The sequence below is a fragment of the Cetorhinus maximus genome, chromosome 4 (genome assembly GCF_964194155.1).
Source record: "Cetorhinus maximus chromosome 4, sCetMax3.hap1.1, whole genome shotgun sequence".
In the NCBI taxonomy this organism is placed as follows: Eukaryota; Metazoa; Chordata; class Chondrichthyes; order Lamniformes; family Cetorhinidae; genus Cetorhinus; species Cetorhinus maximus.
The window spans coordinates 93457505-93478762 of NC_135882.1; the positions used below are offsets into that span (position 1 = coordinate 93457505).

Sequence of the window (21258 nt, forward strand, 5' to 3'; positions counted from 1 at the left end):
GTAGAATTTAGCATTTAGTTTGAGAGTGCTAAACTTAAATAAGGGTAATTACAAAGGAATGAGGGCAGAGTTGGCTGGAGTGGACTGGGAAAAGAGTTTGGCAGAAAAGATGGTTGATGAACAATGGCAGACATTTAAGAAAATAGCTCATGACTCACAACAAAGATATAACCCAGTGAGGAAAAAGGATTGTAGATAGGGGATAAACCGACCACGGTTAATCAAGGAAGTTACGGATAGTACCAAGTTGAAAGAAAAAACATACAATGTGGCAAAGGTTAGTGGTAAGCCAGAGGGTTGGAAAAGTTTTAAAAACCAACAAAAGAAGACCAAAAAAAATAGAGGGAGGAAATAAAATTTGAGGTTAAACTAGCAAGTAATATAAAAACAGACAGCAAGAGCTTCTTTAAATATATAAAAAAGGAAGAGAGAGGCCAACATGACAATAGGTCCCTTAAAAAATGAGGCTGGGGAAATAATAATGGGGAACCAGGAAATGGCAGTGGAATTGAATAAATACTTTGCATCAGTCTTCATGGTAGAAGACACTAATAGCATTCCAAAAATACTAAATGATCAAGGTGCAAAAGTGTGGGAGGAAATAAATCCAGTAACTATCACTAGAGAAAAAAGTACCAGGGAAACTAATGGGTCTAAAGGCCGATAGGCCCCCTGGACCTGATGGGTTACATTCTAGGATATTAAAAGAAGTAGCTACATAAATAGTGGATGCACTGGTAGGAACCTTCCAAGAATCCTTAGATTCTGGAAAAGTCCCAGAGGATTGGAAAACTGCCAATGTAACACCCTTATTCAAGAAGGGAGGGAGACGAAACAACAGGTAACTATAGGCCAGTTAGCTTAAAGTCTGTCATTGGGGAATTGTTAAGAGTCTATTATAAAGGATGTAATAGCAGAGCATTTAGAAATGCATAATCTAATCAAGCAGTGTCAGCCTGGCTTCATGAAGGGGAAATCATGCCTAACAAATTTATTAGAATTCTTTGAGGAGGTAACTAACAGGATAGATGAAGGAGAACCAGTAGATGTAATATATTTGGATTTCCAAAAGGCATTCCATAAGGTATCATACATAAGGCTACATAATAAGATAAGAACTCATGGTGTTGGGGGTAGTATATTAGCATGGTTACAGGATTGGCTAACTAATAGAAGACAGAGTTGGGATAAGGGGGGCATTTTCAGGATGGTAACCTGTAATGCGTGGAGTGCCACAGGGATCAGTGCTGGGGCCACAATTATTTACAATATATATTAACGACTTAGATGAGGGAAGCGAATGCACTATTGCCAAGTTTGCAGATAACACAAAAATAGGTGGGAAAGCTAGTGGTGAGGATGACAGAGTCTACAGAGGGATATAGGCAGGTTAAGTGAGTGGGCAAAACTTTGCAGATGAACATAAAGTGGGAAAATATGAGGTTATGCACTTTGGCAGGAAGAATAGAGGAGCTGAATATTATTTAAATGGACAAAGACTGCAGAAGGCTGCAGCACAGAGGGATTTGGGAGTCCTAGTGCATGAATTACAGAAAGCTAACTTACAAGTTCAGCAGGTAACAGGAAAGACAAATGGAATGTTGGCCTTTATTTCAAAGGGAATGGAGTATAAAAATAGGGAAGTCTTGCTAAAACTATACAAGGTACTAGTTACACCACACCTAGAATACTGTGAAAGATATATACTGGCATTGGAGGCAGCTTGAGAAAGTTCACTAGGTTGACCCTAGGTATGGAGGGATTTTCTCATGAGCGGTTGAGTAGGTTGGGCCTGTACTCCTTAGAGTTTAGAAGAATAAGAGGTGACCTTATTGAAACATAAGATTCTTAGGGGGCTTGACAGGGTAGATACTGAGAGGTTGTTTCCCCATGTGGGAGACTCTAGGACCAGGGGGCATAATCCGAGTAAGGTGTTGCCCATTTAAGACAGAGATGAGAAGGAATTTCTTCTGAGGGTAGCGAACCTGTGAAATCCTTTATCGCAAATGGCTGTAGGGGCTGGGTCGTTAAGTATATTCAAGGCCTAGATCAACAGATTTTTAATCAGTAAGGGGATAGAGGGTTATGGGGAAAAAGCAGGAAAGTGGAGTTGAGGATTATCAGATCAGCCATGATCTAATTGAATGGCAGAGCACACTCGATGGGCTGAATGGCCTACTTCTGCTCCTACGTCTGCTCCTACGTCTTATGGTCTTTGATAGGAAGAATGGAAAAGCAAAATATTATTTAAATGGAGAGATCTGGATGTCTTCGTACATGAATCATAAAAAGTTAGCATGCAGGTACAATGGAATTAGGAAGGCAAATGAAAAATTGGTCTCTGTTGCATGGGGGATGAAATATAACTAGGGAAAGTCTTGCTACAGCTGTACAGGGCACAGGTGAGACCATACCTGCAGTACTGTGTACAGTTCTGATTTCATTTAAAGAGAGGTATTCTTGAATTGGAAGCAGTTCAGAGAAGGTTCACAAGGTTGATTGCTGGGATAAAGGTGTTATTTTGAGGAAAGGTTGAACAGGTTGGGCCCGTAGCCATTGGAGTTTAGAATAATGAGGAGTGATTTTATTGAAACACAAGATTCTGAGGTGCCTTGACAGGGTGGATCATGTGAGGATGCTTCCCCTTGTGGGGGTTCTGGAACTCAGGAGCAGAGTAAGGGGCTGCCCATTTAAGACTGAAATGAGGAGGAATTTCTTCTCCCAGAGGGTTGCGGATCTCTGGAATTCTTTTCCACAGAGAGCAGTGGAGGCTAAGCCATTGAATATGTTCAAGGCTGAGCTAGATTCTTGATCTATAGGGGAACCAAGGGCTATGGAGAAGAGGCAGGAAAGTGGAGTTGAGGTCAAGATCAGATTAGCCATGATTTTACTGAATGGCAAAGCAGGCTGGGCGGCCTACCCTGTTTTCTTATGTTCTTACATTCTTAGGACAGGGAGCGTGGAAGGGATGATTAGATGAATTACTGGGATTTTTTAAGATATGTGGAGGTGACAAGATTTTCTTTTTTTGATAGCCATTCTGGACCTAAAAGGCCTCTTATCGATGCTGGCCTGATGAGTAGAAGAGGAGCCAGAGCCATTTGAAGTCACTTCCTCAAGGACACTTGGGATGGGCAACAAATGTTGGCCTTGCCAATGATGCTTGCATCCAATGAAAGAGTTTTAAAAAAAAAAGACCCTGGTTCAGTTCTTGCATTATCCTGATTTGGGCACTTGTGACATAGCGAAGCACGACTAGTACTCTTAATGAGTACTTGAAAACAACCCCTTTTTGTCTGGTTCACATTCATTCTTAAAGAAGTCTCATAGAGATAAGTTGAACAATTTCACAGTATGACCAATCAATGCCTTAATTCAGAGTGGAAGACAACAATGTGAAAATACTTGTTAACATTTCTTTCTGTAGTCAATTATCAATTAAGATTATCCTCAAGCATTTATTTGTACTTTCATTATACTCTTTAACCCTGACTTGGATAGCAAATTGGTGAATATACAGACCCTTTGTGTTTTTTTTTAAAAGTACTCTGTGTTGTGTTACAGGTTGGAGCCATGGACTTGCTGAAGGAGTTAAAGAGCATTCCTATGACTTTGGAGCTATTGCAGGTATGCTGCCTTGGGAACAAAGTTTTAACAGAAACAAGAGCTGCAGGAAGTCAATAATAGCTAATTCCCATATCTGGATAAGAGTGCCAGTGCATGCTGCACACAATAATGGGCCTAACCTTTGCATTTCATCTCATTCTGCTCAATCTGTGGTGCTGTGTCATTTAGCTGCTTTGGTTTCACATTGTGGAACTTTTCCCTTTGAACTCCTCCACCTTGTTATCTCACATCCCAATGTAAATCCTCTACTTAACCTTTATTTATTCACGGAATGTGGGTGTTGCTGGCTAGCCCAGCATTTATTGCCCTTGAGAAGGTGGTGGTGAGCCACCTTCTTGAATCGTTACAGTCCATGTGGTATAGGTACAGCTGTGGTGCTGTTAGGCAGGGAGTTCCAGGATTCTGACCCAGTGATAGTGAGGGAACGGTGATATACTTCCAAGTTGGGATAGCGTGTGGCTTGGAGGGAAGCTTGCAGATGATGATGTTTCCATATATCTGCTACCTTTGTCCTCCTGAAGTGGTTGAGGTTGTAGATTTGGAACGTGCTGGTGAAGAAGCCTTGGTGATTTCCCACAGTGCATCTTGTAGATACCACTGTGTGTCGGTGATGGAAGAAGTGGATGTTGAAGGTGGTGGATGGAGTGCTAATCAAGCGGGCTGCTTTGTCCTGGATGGTGTCGAGCCTCTTGAGTTTTGTTGGAGCTGCACTTATCCAGGCAAGTGGGGAGTATTCCATCGCACTCCTGACTTGTTCCTTGTAGATTGTAAACAGACTTTGGTGAGTAAGGAGATGAGTTACTCCCTGGAGAATTCCGGGGCCTCTGACCTGCTCTTGTGGCCACAGTATTTATATGGCTAGTCCAGTTCGGTTTCTGGTCAATGGTAACCCCCAGGATGTTGATAGTGGGGGATTCATTGAGTCTCAAGGGGTGATGGTTAGATTCTCTCTGGTTGGCGATGGTCATTGCCTGGAACTTGCATGGCACAAATGTTACTTGCCACTTGTCAGCCCAAGCCTGAATGTTGTCCAGGTCTTGCTGCATATGGACTGCTTCAGTATCTGAGGAATTGTGAATGGTGCTGAACACTGCACAATCATCAGCGAACATCCCTACTTCTGATGTTATGATGGAAGGAAGGTCATTGATGAAGCAGCTGAAGATGGTTGGACCTAGGACACTATCCTGAGGAACTCCTGTGCTGATGCCCTGGAACTGAGATGATTGACTTCCAACAACCACAACTATCTTCCTTTGTGCTAGCGGAGAGTTTTCCCCCGATTTCTCATTGATTTCAGTTTTGCTAGGGCACCTTGATGCCACACTTGGTCAAATGCTACCTTGATGTCAAGGGCAGTCACCCTCACCTGAGTTCATGGTATTTTTTTTTTACCCCTGTTTGGACCAAGGCTGTAATGAGTTCAGGAGCTGAATGGCCTATCCTGTCCATGTCTGCACTTGCTTCCTTTAACTCCACTACTACCAATCAACATGCATTTTTGCCTCTTGGGATGAATCTTGGAAAGTTTTTCATTGCCTTTGAAAGATGTAATTTGACTTCTCAGTGATAGTGTAAAATGGGTGATAGTGAATTGGATCATGATCAACAGGTATATGCCAATGCTCATAAATCAAAAAAGGACCAATTGGAAGTGAATTGAAACCAATGGAAAGCTAAATCAGGAGAGTTATAAAAGGGGCTTCCAATTTGCTATCACCCATTTTGTGCTCTAGTATAAAGTCAAAACCAACTCCATAAACAAGTTGTTCTTGAGTGCAATAGGATCTACATTTACTGTCTGTTTTTTTTTCTAATTAGTCTGTTCATAATTGGAGTTGCCATTTTACCGAGGATCACTCTATAAATAAAAAAAAATGCATCAAAGTCTTTTATGATATTGTCCCACCAGAATCTACTGAATTCTACTGTGAGGGCATTGAGTCAACCACGTGGCTTGGGCCTGGAGTCACTTGTAGGCCAGACCAGGTAGGGATGGCAGGTTCTGCTTCGTGAGCCAGTTGGGTTTTTATGATAATCTAGAACCTTTCATGATTATTTTTCCTGGTGCTAGCCCACAATTGTCTAGATTTACTGAATTTAGTTTTACAACCTGTGTGGGTGAAATTTGAATTCACGACACCTGGATTACTAGCCCAGTACTATAACAACAAGGCTACCATAAAATGGTCCTTTTTTGATTTATGAGCATTGGCATATACGTGTTGATCATGATTATGATAAAACTATTTGAACATATAGTGCTAACTAATAAAGTTATTGTGCATTTTCCATTGCAATGAGAGGAATTCAGTGTGAAATCAATAGATCATTTGTTTGTTTATTTGTATACAAGGAGACAATAAATAATTAAATGATTAAAGTTAATTTTCTTGATCCAGGGTTACCTGATGTTTAGTCAGGATTATGTACATCTGAGGGTATAACTGGCTGTTGCAAATTAAACCTTAGGTTTATAAGGATATAAACAAACTTTGTGTATGAAAATCCTTGTAATTTATATACATGCTTTATCTCATTTTGAACTTCACTTGTGCAATTTACAATTGCATGAATGAGATAGCAAGCAGATAATCTACTAGAAGATACCCAACAGCAGGTTAAATGGCCGACAGGGGTAAAGTGAAGTATTTTCCCCCTCTGACAGCATTGCTAAGTATTGGAGATGTTTACAGCACAAAAGGAGGTGGAACGATGAAGGAGAAGGATGCACCATCTGTGGCTATCTAAGGAAGTTAAGGATGGTGCTAAATTGAATGAAAAGGCACACAATTCTGTGAAGATTAGAGGTTGGCCAGAAGATTAGAAACATTTTATAAACCAGTGGAGGATGACTTTTTTTTTAAAAAAGGGAGAAATTGGAACACGAGTAAAATAGCAAGAAACATAAAAACGGACAGTAAGAGCTTCCACAAGTATATAAAAAGTAAGAAAGTAGCTAGAATAGGCATTGGTTTCTTAGTGGTTGAGAGTGGAGAATTAATAATGGGAAATTAGGAAATGGCAGGGGCTTTAAACAAGTATGTTGTGTCTGTCTTCATGGTAGAAGACACACGAAGAATCCGAAGAATAGTAGAAAATCAAGAGGCAAAAAGGAGTGAAGATCTTAAAACAATCGCTAGAGAAAAAGTACCAGGAAAACTAATGGGATTAATGGCTGACAAATCCCCTTAACCTGGTGACCTACATCCTAGTGTCTTAAAGGAAATGGCTGCGGAAATAGTGTTTAACAAATTTATTAGATTTCTTTGAGGATGTGATAGGCATGGTGGCTGCAGAGGTAGTGAATGCGTTGGTTCTGGAAAGGTCCCAGCAAGTTGGAAAATTGCAAATGTAACATCTCTCCAAGAAAGGAGGGAGACAGAAAGCAGGAAACTATGGGGAGAATTTTCTCCCCGTCGGGGGGAGGTGGTTTTGGGCGGGAGCAGGCGGACGCGCAGCCATTTTACATGGGCGGGCCTTAATTGGAACTGAGCGCTCCCTGTGTGGACGGGGGGAGTAGGCTAAGTCGGGGCTGGCGCTCTTTCGTGCATGTGCGCGAAAGAGCACAGAAATCTCTGAGGCACAGAGCTGCCTCAGGGAGACTAGATTGATTTTTTAAAAATTGTTAATAAAGGAAAAAATTTTAAGACATGTCCCCTCATGTGACAGTGTCACATGAGCTGGGACATGTCAATGAACTTAAATGAAAACTTTCATTCCATTTATAAACACTTCATGAAACCTCATCCTGCCCGAGGATGAGGCTTCATGATAAATGCGAAGGCCGCTTGGGCATTTTGCCTGCCCACCAACCTTAAGGTTGGACGGGCAGCTTAGTTAATTATTTCAATTGATATTTAAATGGTCTTAATAGGCCTTTGACAGTTCGGCAAGCGCGCAGCTGACACCGGTGCGCGCCTGCCGAACTGAAGATCTGAATGACGCGCGGTGACGTCGGGACGCATGCCCGACGTCGCCACGTGTCATTTTACGTGTTGGCAAGCAGGGCCCACCCCTGCTCGCTGACCTGAAGATTCTGGCCTATAGACCAGTTGGCCTAATATCTGTCATTGGGAAAATGCTGGAATCCATTATTAAGGAACTGGTAGGGAGCACATATAAAAAAATCACAATACAATCGAGAGAGTCAACGTGGTTTTATGAGAGGGAAATTGCATTTAATAAATTTATTAGAGTCCTTTTGAGGAGATAACAAGCAGGGTGGATAAAGGAGAACCAGTAGATGTAGTGTATTTGAATTTTTGATAAGGTGCCACGTTGAAGGTAAGAAGTCACGGTCGAGAGTAATATATTATCACAGATACAGGATTGGCTAATGAACAGAAAACAGAGTTAGAATAAATAGGACACTTTCAGGTTGGCAGACTGTAAATAATGGGGTGCCACAAGAATCGTTGCAGCGGCCTCGACAATTTACGATCTCTATTAATGACTTGGATGAAGGGACCAATTGTATTGTAGGCAAATAGAATGTTAGCCTTTAATTCAAGGTGGATGAAGAATAAAAACAGAGAAGTCTTGCTACAACTGTACAGGGCATTGGTGAGGCAGCACATAGAGTACTGTTTCCAGCTTTGGTCTTATTTGAGGGATTATCTTCTATTGGAGGCAGTTCAGGGAAAGTTCACCTCGGTTGATTCCTGGAATGAAGGATTGTCTTATGAGGAAATGTTGAGCAGGTTAGGCCTGTACACATTGGAGGTGATCTTTTGAAATATGTAAGTTCTGAGGGAGTTTGATAGAGTAGATGCTGAGAGGTTATTTCCTCTTGTAGGGAAATTAAAAAAAACTAGGGGGCACAGTTTCAAAATAAGGGGTCTCCCATTTTTGATGGAGATGAGGAAGAATTTCTTCTCTCTGAGGGTCATTAACCTTTTGAATTCTCTTCCACAGATAGCAGTAGCGGCTGGGTCATTGAATGTATTCCAGGTTGAGTTAGACAGATTTTTGATCTGCAAGGGAGTCAAGGGTTATGGGGGGCGGTGGGGGGCAGACAGGAAAGTGGAGCTTATGCCACAATCAGATCAGCCATGATCTTATTGAATGGGACCAGGCTCATGGGGCCAAATGCATCCTGCTTCTATTTCATATGTTCTTATTACTTATCTCGAACAGCCAGACATGATAGGCTCTCCAAAGCTAATTCCACTGCCTGGCTTTCTCTCCAAAGCCTTGTTTATTCCTCTGCTTCAAACATTTCTCCAGTTTTTCCTTGAAAGATATATTGGTGTATGCTTCAATCACACTCTGTGGCAAAGCATCCTGTGCTTCAAACAATCCTCTTTTTTAAAAAAAGTTTTTTAAAGATTCTCCTAATCTTTATAAGTCCTTGTAACTCATTGATGACCCCTTGTCACTGACTCACCAACCAGAAGAAATAAGCCTTTCCCTATTCACTCCATCACCGTATCAAAATTTTGAAAGCTGCTACTTTATCTCTTTGGCTTCTCTATCCCAGTGGAAATAAACCTAGTATCTCAAGTCTCATATTGACAGTTTACCATCTGTGGCATCTTTTTATATAAATGCTTGTTGTTGAATATATGCTGCACATCTCTAATCTCTTCGAATACACCTATATTCTCACTTCTACCATCGTAAGTAGTGTTTACCATCTGCCATAGCTTCATTCTCCTTGCTTCAATGTCCTTCTTAATCTGAGTGGCCTCCTCTCTAAACATTCTTTTACTTTTCACATGATTATAGAAATGTTACAATTTCTTTTTATGATGTCTACTAGTTTTTTTAATGTTTCTTTTTAACCTTTTCAAGCTCCGTGTTGCACTTTCTATTCAGTCCTAACTTTGTGTGCATCCTATTAAAATTTTAGATCAGTTTTAGTCTCTCTTTCCATGGAACTCTTTTATCTTTTCAGCCTCTAGGAAGATATTTTGTATTCTGTGCATCTAACTTGAAGATTGTTGGTCTGCTAATTTTTCTGCCCATTTAATTTGAGCAGGTCTCCACTTATCACATTAAACTTTTGCCTTTCTTCAGTCCAGCATCAGCATCTTTACCTTTGACTCTTGCCCTATTTAATTCCTCCATTGAATTTAACTACATTAGAATCGCTTTCAGAAACTGGGCTTCCGAGAGTTGGAGCAGCCTCATTATTAGCACACAATAAATCTAGCATCAGGCTTTTCTGATCGGCTCAATGATTAATCATTGTCCATTAATTTAGCCAAATGCTTTGTTCAAATTTAGATCAGAAAAGCTGCCAACAAGATAAAAAATCCTGCACAAGATGAAACTATTCAATTGCTTAAATTCTCTCTAAAGCTAACAATCTAGTTGTGGAAGTTACCACGCAATCAGCCAATCACTGTTTACTTTTTAAATTGGTATCAGTTGACTTATAGCATTACAAATGATATTTATGACATAACATTTATGACATAATGAGTGCATTAAAATTATTCTGGAAAGAAAACACCAAGCTTATCAACAAGATCAACAATTATGCATTAGATGCTCACAAGTTTCCCCAGGATGTGCCGTGCTCTGCTCTTTGAAACCTGTAGCTCGAATTCTATTGTATTTTCTTAGGCCAGCATCTTCCGGTCGGCGAACAGGGAGTGGGGCCCGCTCGCCGATGCGTAAAATGACGCGGGGTGACGTCGGGCATGCGCCCCAACGTCACCTCACGTCATCTAGATTGTCAGCTCGGTGGGCGCGCATCCAAATTGGATACGCACTCGCTGACCTGTCAACGACCTATTAAGGTCATTAAAAAACCAATTGAACTCATTAATGGACTTGCCTGTCCAACTTGTCACATGAAGGGACATGGCAGGGAAATTTTTTTCTAATCTTTATTCAAAGTTTTAAATCGGAGCCAATCTCCCCCAGGGAGATCTGTGCACTCTTTCACGCGCAAGCACAAAAGAGTGCACTCCCGGCTGAGGGAATCTCTCCCCCCCCCAGCACATCATTAAGGCCCGCCCACATAAAATGGTGGTGCCCGCCCGCTCCCGTACTCTTTTCTCTTTCCCCCCCCCCCCCCCTTCCCCACCTCCGACGGGGGGAAAATGTTGCCCTCAGTTCAATTGTGTACTTCGGCCTGTTTGAGTTGAAGGACCTCAACCAGGTTATAGACTCTTGTATGAATTGGCAACCACAAAAACATTCTAGTACTTTTAAGATGCATCCTGATTTTCTGAATGGACACAGGAAAACTTGTATCATTTTGATTTTGTGGGGGGTGGCTAATCTCCCATACAGCTGGCTGCACAGTTTGCTGCATCTTCACCACTTATCAAACCATTAAGCCCATTCTTCTCATCTGGACCTGTACACTTTTAAAAATTAAAACCACAACCTGTCATCCCCAAACTACGCTCATGCACCCAGGACCTATTTTGTGCAGGACCATGTTAAAAATCGTAACTGCTTTAGACCCCAGATAGCCCATGAGCAATGCCTTAAGTGATCACCCGGTACATTAAGCCTGCTTTTGTTTCAGTAATACAAGTATTGGACCCCTTGCCCGGCATCCCAAAATCCGGAAGGACTTGAAAACCAGCTACATTCGAAGCTGGCGCTCTGAGTAGCAATTTGAATAAGACCCTTTTACTCTTTATTTTTCATAATTTATTTTATGTATTATAAGTACATGCTAGGCCTAGGATCCAAAATCCGTAAAATCCCCAAATCTGGCACATATCTGGTCCCGAGCTTCCCGGATATGGGGTCCAGTACCTGTACTGGTGAATTATGGTCCTTGAAAATGTAATTACATGTTAGAAGTGGCATTGTCCTGTATTTAACAATTCTGACAGTTGTCTCAGATCACGAACGGGTAAAAACCCAAAGGTAGAATAATTGCTCTGTTGGTATTTTGTGATATTGTGAATTTTTCTTTTCACTCATTCATGGGATGTGGGCTTCGCTGGCTAGGCCAGCACTTATTCCCCGTCCCTAATTGTCCTTGAGAAAGTGGTGGTGAGCTGCCTTCTTGAACCGCTGCAGTCCATATGGTGTAGGTACACCCACAGTGCTGTTAGGGAGGGAGCTCCAGGATTTTTACCTAGCGACAAAGAAGGAACAGCGATATATTTCCAAGTCAGAATGGTGAGTGACTTGGAGGGGAACTTCCAGGTGGTGGTGTTCCCATGTCTCTGCTGCCCTTGTCCTTCTAGGTGGTAGTGGTTGTGGGTTTGGAAGGTGCTGTCGAAGGAGCCTTGGTGAATTCCTGCAGTGCATCTTGTAGATGGTACTCACTGCTGCCATTGTGCCACGGTGGTGAGGGAGTTAATGTTTGTGGATGGGGTGCCAATCAAGCAGGTTGCTTTGTCCTCGATGGCATCAAGCTTCTTGAGTATTGTGGGAGCTGCACTTATCCAGGTAAGTGGAGAGTATTCCATCACACTCCTGACTTGTAGATGGTGGACAGGCTTTGGGGAATCAGGAGGTGAGCTACTCGCTGCAGGATTCCTAGCGTCTTGACCTGCCCTTGTATGCCACATTTATATGGCCTGGTTATCTCTTTTAGGTGGAATTCTGATGTTTAGTTGTTTGGTTGTGGCTCATTCTGTTTTGCGCAAACTCTTCTCTAATTGTATTAACTGTAATTTGTGATAATTCAATTATCTGTCTCAAGACAGATATCACAACTGCGGTGATACAGGTGCAATAGATCGTGATGTGAAATCAGTTTGGGTGGAAATAAGGAATAGCAAGGGGAAGAAGTCACGGGTGGGAGTTGTCTATAGGCTCCCGAAGAGTTGCCTCACCGTAGGACAAAGTATAAATCGGGAAATAATGGAGTCGGGAAATAATGGAGGTGTATAAGAAGGGTGCTACATTTGCCATGGATGATTTTAATCTGCATATTGACTGGACAAATCAGATTGGTAGGGTAACTTGGAAGACAAATTTGTAGAGTTCATCAGGGATTGTTTCTTAGAGCAATACATTGCAGAACCTACCTGGGAACAGGTTATTTTAGATCTAGTAATGCATAATGAGGTGGGATTAATAAGAGATATCATAGTTAAAGATCTTCTAGGGGGTAGCGATCACAACATGGTAGAACTTCAAATTTAGTTTTAGGGCGAGCAACTCAGGTCTCAAACCAGTGTCCTCAACTTAAATAAGGGCAATTACAGAGGTATGAAGAAAGAGTTGTCTAAAGTGGGCTGGGAAAATAGACTAAGGGGAAGGTCAGTGGATGAGCAGTGACAGACATTTAAGCAGATATTTCATAACGCTCAGCAAAAATTTATCCCGGTCAAAAAGAAGGACTCGATGAGAAGAATGAACCACTCGTGGTTAACAAAGGTGGTCAAGGAGAATATCCAGTCAAAAACTAAGGCATACAAAGCGGCGAAAACTAGTGGGAGGCCAGAGGATTGGGAATGTTTTAGGAACCAGCAGCAGATGACTAAAAAGCTAATGAAGAAGGAGAAATTTGATTATGAAAGTAAATTGACAAATATAAAAACAAACAGCAAGAGCTTCTGTGGGTATATAAAAAGAGAGTAACTAAAGTGAGCGTGGGACCCTTGGAGGATGCGACTGGAAAATTGATAATGGGGATCAGGGAAATGGCAGATAATTTAAACCAATATTTTGCATCGGTCTTCACGGTGGAGGACACTATAAACATGCCAAAAATATCAGATAAGCAAGGAGCTAATGGGAGGAAAGATCTTGTAACAGTCTCTATCACGAGGGACAAAGTATTTGACAAACTAATGAGACTAAAGGCAGACAAGTCGCCAGGATCTGATGGCCTGCATCCAAGAGTTTTAAAGGAAGTGGCTGCAGAGATACTGGAGGCATTGGTCGAAATATTCCAGAACTCACTGGATTCCGGGAGGGTCCCAGCGGATTGGAAAACTGCTAATGTGACGCCCCTGTTCAAGAAGGGAGAGGGACAAAAAGCAGGAAACTATAGGCCAGTCAGCCTAACACCTGTCTTTGGGAAAATGCTACAGTCCATTATTAAGGAAGAAATAACAGGACATTTAGAAAAGCTTAACACAATCAAACAGAGTCAACATGGTTTTGTGAAAGGAAAATCGTGTTTGACATATTTTCTAGAGCTCTTTGAGGGTATAACAAACAGTTGATAAAGGGGAACCGGTAGATGTAATGTATTTGGATTTCCAGAAGACATTCTATTAAGGTGCCACATAAAAAGTTATTGCACAAGATGGGAACTCACGGTATTGGGGATAATGTATTAGCATGGATTGAGGATTGGTTAACACACACAAGACAGAGAGTTGGGATTAAAGGGTCTTTTTTGGGTTGGAAAGACGTAACTAGTGGGGTGCCACCAGGATCAGTCCCAGGGCCTCAATTATTTACTATCTACTTACACTCTGCCCCCTCCTCCAAGTCATTGATGTATCCAAATTTGCTGACGATACAAAAATAGGTGGGAGGGCATGTTGTGATGAGGACATAAGGAATCTGCAGGGGGATATAGATAGGTTGAGTGAGTGGGCAAAAACTTGGCAGCTGGAGTTTAATGTAGGTGTGAGGTCATGCACTTTGGTAGGAAGAATTAAAAGGCAGACTATTATTTCAATGGAGAGAGACTCCAAAAAAGTGCAGCATAGAGGGATCTGGGTGTTCTTGTGCATGAAACACAAAAAGTTAGCATGCAGGTGCAGCAAGTAATTAAGAAGGCAAATGGAATTTTGGCCTGTATTGCTTGGGGGTTGGAGTTTAAAAATGGGGAAGTCTTGTTACAACTGTACAACGTGTTGTTGAGGCCATACCTGGAGTACTGTGTACAGTTTTGGTCCCCGTATTTAAGAAAGGATATACTGGCATTAGAGGCAGTTCAAAAATGATTCACTAGGATGACTCCTGGGATGAAGAGGTTGACTTATCAAGAATGGCTAAAGAGGTTAGGCCTTTATTCATTAGAGTTAAGAAGAATGAGGGGTGATCTTCTTGAAACATAGAAGATTCTGAAGGGGCTTGACAGGGTGGATGTTGAGAAGATGTTTCCACTTGTGGGGGAATCTCGAACTAGGGAACATAGTTACAGAATAAGGGGACACTCATTTAAAACTGAGATGCAAGGAATTTCTTCTCCGGTGAGTGAATGCTTGCAATTCTCTACCCCGGAGAGTTGTGGAGGCTAGATCACTGAAAGTATTTAAAGAAGAGGTAGATAGATTTTTGAAATATCGGGGAGCTGAGGGTTATAAGGAGCTGGTACGAAAGAGGAGTTGAGGCCTGGGGCAGATCAGCCATGATCTTTTTGAATGGCGGGGCAGGCTTGAGGGGCCAAATGGCCTACTCCTGCTCCTGTTTCTTACTTTCTTATGTTCTTAAGACACATTGTAGATTGTAGAGTGTGATTGTAGAGCAACATTTTGGCATGTCATTTCTGCTCTGCCCAGAGACGGGTCCTTGGCTCATTGTCTGCTGATGCTTCATCCTGAGCCATTTTCTCAACAGTTTATTTTGTCAGCAGTGGTTTGTCATTGCCTTCCATTAGAGCAAATTTTACTGACTTGCTAGTGCTTTCCATGCGATTTAAAACTGGATTCAATAAATGTTAAAATGAAGAAAACATTTTAATTCTCATTAAAACATTGTGAAATGTTTTCAGAAACCACTTTTATTTAAGCTTCCAATTTCTGAATTATGCAAATTATTATTTTGGAATAGGGCCTTTATTGAACAATTTCTTTTTATTCATTCTGCCCAATTCCTTTAAACCACTTGAAGTTTATTTTGATAACTGAAGGGCAATACATACTTTAAAAATCAGAATTTGTTGGTAATTTTGCAACGAGAAAATTTATTTGTAAAAATGCTGTAAGATTGTCCCATAAAGCACATCAGTAATTTTTATATATTTTATCTTGGTTGTAACAGATCACTGTAAAAAAAAAAAAATGTAATTAATGGAAATGTCATCTTAATGATTAAATGTAGTATTTTAATGTAATTGGACTTCATGGATTTTGACCTGTGTTTAAATACCACTTAAAAGCAATAGTTAATTTTAATTGTGGTACAAGACTGCAAATAGAGATTTGCACCAGTAACACTTGTAGCAGGTAGTGCTAGCTCAGTGTTGATCTGGGAGGCACACACTTGAATGACTTTTTTTTTAAAAAGCAATGTGGATTCTAAAGTTTGGTTATGTCCAATCCAAGTCTCCCTGCTGAATAGACTTTAATTTGTAGCTTTAGTTTAATTCTAACTTTGAACAGAAGATGGCACAACGCTGATTCTGTTCAAACTGATGCATACTTTCTGTTTGAGAGGCTGAGCAGGAAGATGTGAAACGCAATCTTGCCTTTCTAAGACTTGATCGCTTCATGTAATTCTGTCACTTTGTTTTCTCTTCCCTTAGTACACTAATACATCTAGCAAGATGGGAAATACTCGTCCCTTTGGGAGAAAAAGGTTGCAAAATTTGATGAGACTTAAACGAGTGTGGGCATCGTGATGCGCAATGAACCCATCTCTGGTGCTCCTGATGCAGGGAGCACACAAACTTAAATAATCGTAGCATGTAGCCAATGCTAAGCAGACTGTTGAGTGTCTGTAAAATCATGAGAGGCTAGCATAAGTTGAAGCTTGCCTGCACTTCTTAAAGAGGAGGTGCATTCTGGTTGGAGCAACTACTGTAACTGGCTGCAGAAGATTGAGCAAGAACACTGAATTATGGCACAATATGGCAGAAAGTGGCCTCGAGATTTTCCAACACTGCACTGGTGACTTTTGGCAAGCAGGTGCAGAGGAAGAGAGATATCATATATCTGCGGGGGGCCAGGAGAACCAGACAAAATCTCAGAAGACAAAGGGAGCAGATAACTATAGCAGTCAAGCCAGGAGTCTAGTGCTGAGGGCCTGGGATGCAGTGCTGCAAGAGTTTGACCTCACACGAGTGAGCAAGGTTAGTAAATGCATCTTCAATGCCATATCCCACCAACCGCCACAGTACTCTTCAAACTGCTCAATGCACCACCCTCCCCTTCACTTGCCTTGTAACACCTTCTATCAATCATATCAATACCTTCACCTCAACATCACACAGTTAACATTGTTTCAAACCTCACACCCACATCTCCGTCTTTGCACACACTGCCAGCTAGTCAACCATGACAGCCACGTCACCCAAACATATTGCACCACACTCACTGGCACATTTCCCTCTTTCTTACAGGACAGAGGGGCGCATAACCGGAGGCAGCAGCTCCTAACCAGCAGGGGGCGAGTGGGGAAGTTCGTGCATGGCATGCATGTTCTTGTCTCTTGGCGGAGGTGGTGGCCGTCAATGTTGAGGCGGTCATGATTGAAGCCGTGGCTAGCCACAAGCCTCAAACCATCAAAGACGACAGTTGACTCATCCCAAATCCTTATTCACATATTCCACTTCCCTTTATCCCACGATCTCTTCCGATTTACAAGTTGCTGATGGTCTAAACATGCACCTGCTACTTTCTTCCCACAATTTCCTCGCCACGACCTTTCTTCAGATGCCCAAAAACTGAAATCTGGCTGGGCCGTGATACAAGAGAAGAAGTTGGAAGAGCAGGGAGACTGATCTGGATGAAAGTAACTTGCGCTCTCACTCTTAGCTAACAGCTCAGGTACTGACACTGCATGTACTTTAAAGGATAGCTTACATACAGGATCTGCATCTGGTGAGACACCATGTATGAGTGGGCTGCAGCCAGGACATGGGTAGTGCAGATGCCAGCTCATCAGAGGTAGAGGTTGCATATGAGTTCTGCAGAAAAAAACCAATGATATACATGTTAAAATGCTTGGCAGGACTGCCAGAAAGTGTGCAGTCACTGTTGAGGAGCACTAATTGGCACAGGGGCTTTGCCTCGTGGAGCCTATTCTTTTCAGCGTGGAAGTGGTAGCCAACGCTGTGAAAATGCTTGTGATCCAACCAAGATGCAGCACCTGATGGCCAATGTTTCAGCTTCCATTGCAGCACAAGCAGAAACCTCCCAACACCTGGGCCCTGCAGTGGCATCTCAGATTCTCTCTCACAATCTCAGCTTGCTACCATGCAAGCTCAGACTGCTACAATCATAGTTAGGGATAATAATATTTAAAGGGGCTTGCAGGGTCTCTCTGAATTCCTGCAATTTGTCCTTCAACACATTTCTAGGATTGCTGAGGTGCTGTCCTGTGGGAATGGTAGTGGTACCATGGAGCATGAACCTTCTGTCCCCTCTCGGAAAGATAGCATTTGTCCCCCAACCCCTACCACTCCACCAGTGCCTTTGCTGTTGCCTTCAGCCAGCCAACCCTGATTGTTGCTGCCCATGTTGAAGTGGAGCAGTGCGAAGCCAGTCCCTCTAGGGCCAGAGTTATGCCAAGATGTCCTGCAAGGCCATTAGCAGTTCCCCAAGTGAAAGTCAGCAAACTTCACCCATCATGCTGGAATCCCTGAGGTAGCACTGCGTAGAAACACTAGGACAAACAAGAACACAAGACAGGCACAAAGGTAGTTTACTTTTGTGTGGAGTATTGAATGGTTTGAATTGTACTGTGCTTTATTTTTGCATTATGACCAAGTGAACACTACAGTGGTCAATGACAGAAAGAATGTCCGGTATGGGACAGTTGGTGAATGGGGAATTGAGTTTGCTACCACAGTCGGATGAGCTGATCAAGGATAGTTGCCCAGTTAGGGGATATTTATTTCCTGCTCCTCCTGCTCAGCTGCTTGTTGTATACCTGATGACAAAGGCTATGTCCCCATCATGACGAGGTTGTGTCGGATGCAGGAGACCATGACAAAGTGCGACAGTCACTCCTTGGTGAAGCAGAAACATCAGACTCGCTGTTTCTTGCTGAGTCTCAGGTGTATACGAACATACGGATTAGGAGCAGGAGTAGGTCACTCGGTCCCTCGAGCCTACTCCACCATTCAATAAAATCATGGTTGATCTGATTGTAACCTCAACCCTACAGTCCTGCCTATCCTTGATAACCTTTCATCTCCTTGTTAATCAAGAATCTATCTACCTCTGCTTTTAAAAATACTCAAAGACTCTGCTTCCGCCGTCTTTTGAGGAAGAGAGTTCTAAAGCTGACTATCCTCTGAGAGAAAAAATTTCTCTTTAAGTGAGTTACCCCCATCCCTAGTTCTTGATTCTCCCATAAGAGGAAACATCCTCTCCACATCCACCCTGTCAAGACCCTCAAGATCTTAAAGGTTTCAATCAAATTGCCTCTTACTCTTCTAAATTCCAGTGGATATAAGCCTAACCTGTCCAGCCTTTCCTCATAACACAACCCGCCCATTCCTGGTATTAGTCTAGTAAACCTTCTCTGAACTGCTTTTAATGCATTTACACCTTTCCTTAAATAAGGAGACCAGTACTGTACACAATACTCCAGATGTGATCTCACCAGTGCCCTGTACAACTGAAATATAACCTCCCTAATTTTGTAAGCAATTCCCCTCACAATAAATGATAACATTCTATTGGCTTTCCTAATTACCTACTGTATCTGCATACTAACCTTTTACGATTCATGCATTAGGACACCCAGATCCTTCTGAATATCAGAGCTCTGCAATATCTCACCATTTAGATAATAAGCTTTTTGATTATTCTTGCGAAAATGAACAATTTCACATTTGCCCATATTATACTCCATTTGCCAGATCTTTGCCCACTCACTTAACCTATCTATGTCACTTTGTAGCCTTCTTACATCCCCTTCGCAATTTATTTTCCTACCTATCTTTGTGTCATCAGCAAATTCAGCAACCGTTCCTTTGGTCCCTTCATCCAAGTCATTTAGATAAATTATAAAAAGTTGAGGCCCCAGCACTAATCCCTGTGGCACACCACTCGTCACATCCTGCCAACCAGAAAAAACCCATTTATGCTTACTCTGTCTCCTGTTAGCCAGTTAATCTTCTATCCATGCCAATATGTTACCCTATTACACCATGAGCTTTTAGTTTCCACAATAATCTTTGAAGGTGAATTTCTTCCTGAAGATGCTAAGTGGATATTGGTCTGCTGCTGAGACCCCCCAATTTCCCCCTAATTCAACCCCCATACTCCCTTCTCGAGCATCTTGAACTCCTCTGTGTCATCTCAACTTATTCCCCTTGAGATATTATAGACCAAGAAGGCTGATAAATGCAGCACCCATGACAAGGAGCAAGTGGTCTGAACAGGCCCTTCAAATGAGAAGCAAGGCCTTCAGAATGTGCTACACTACTCCTTGTCAATCTCAGCAACTTGAAATAACAGTAGAAACCAACCACCAAACATGTATGTCAACTCAGCCACAGCTGTTAGGATTCAATCAGTAATTAACCTGAAAATGGTTAATGATCCTTTCCAATCACACTGGTGTAGGGTCTATGGGTGTGTGTGTGTGTGTGTGTGTGTGTGTGTGTGGGGGGGGGCGGGGGGGGAGGTGGCAGGGATGGAAGGTTGTTCTTCCTGCTGCTAAACATGTGTTCAGTGTAAGGTTAACAAAGAATGGTGGGTCAAAAGTGACATTGCTAGTGTCTGCGTTGCATGTCAAAATCTACCTTGTCTATATGCTTCCGACACATACCCTCTATCTCTGCACTAACACCCTTACAGAAAATGGCGTCCATGTAGCCAACACCAGAACTGTGCGGATACCATTTTGGACCCAAAATGCCACCTGTTGCACTGAAAATCTAGGCACTACATATCCAGGTTTCTCCATTTAACCATAACTTGATTGAACCTGCTTTTTTTTTACGGTTAGTAAGTTATAACATACATTAAAATGTTTTAGATCTTAAATGTTTTAACTATTTTAACTCCTAAAATTTGATGTTTCTTTTTATTCTCTTACCCGCATTTCTAATAGATTGCACCCACCTTCCTTCCTATGCAAGCTGACATTGTCAGTGTTATTTCTCCTCGGGCAATCTTTTCTTTCTTTTCAAAACCACCATCCTTGCCTTCAAAAAAAAACTCATCCTTGACCCCTCTTTCCTTGAAAATTACTGACTCCAACTTCAATTTTGTTTCTTCTGCGAAGTGTTTGAACACTTTGCAGCCACCCAACCCTTTACTGACAATCCATATTTAAGTCTCTGAATTAAGTTCTCACATCTGCAACAGTACTGAAATATCAAATTCACAAATGATGTCCTGTGTGATTGTGACCATGGTCTTCTATTCCTCTTTGTACTTTTCTGACCTTTCTGCAGCCATTAATACAGTTGACCACATCTCCATTTACCAGCTGAGTGAAACTGCTGCCCCTTAGTTTACTCTTACCTGTCCGGTTGCTGCTAGAGGATCTCCTGCAATGATTTTTCTTCTCATCTCCACAACATTACCTCTTGACGTTATCCAAGGAAATATCCTTGGTGGTCTCCTATTCTTGATCTCTGTTGCCCATCACTGACCTTGTCCAAAGACACCGCATCAGGTTCCACATGTACATTGACAACATCCAGTTGTACCCTGCCACTGTCTCTGTGCTATGAGTCTGTTTGTCTGACATCCGTTATTGAGAAGATCAAAGCCATCGTTTTCAGCAGCCGTCACAAACTCTGTACTCCTGCCCACACCCCCACCCCTGCACTCCCAAAACCCACTCACTGGGCAGAATTTTTCGCTTGGCGGGCAGGCGCGCGCCCGACCCACTTCA

General features: G+C 42.1%; 1 protein-coding gene across 3 annotated transcripts in view; it reads left to right on the top strand.

The window, feature by feature from the left end:
- tcea1 (transcription elongation factor A (SII), 1) overlaps positions 1–21258 on the top strand; it is a 74141-nt gene that overhangs the window by 14591 nt on the left and 38292 nt on the right. For all 3 annotated transcript variants that reach the window (XM_078540512.1, XM_078540511.1, XM_078540513.1), the window contains exon 2: positions 3565–3627. In XM_078540512.1, coding sequence (XP_078396638.1) covers positions 3565–3627 — 63 coding nt within the window. The remainder of the gene's footprint in view (positions 1–3564; positions 3628–21258) is intronic.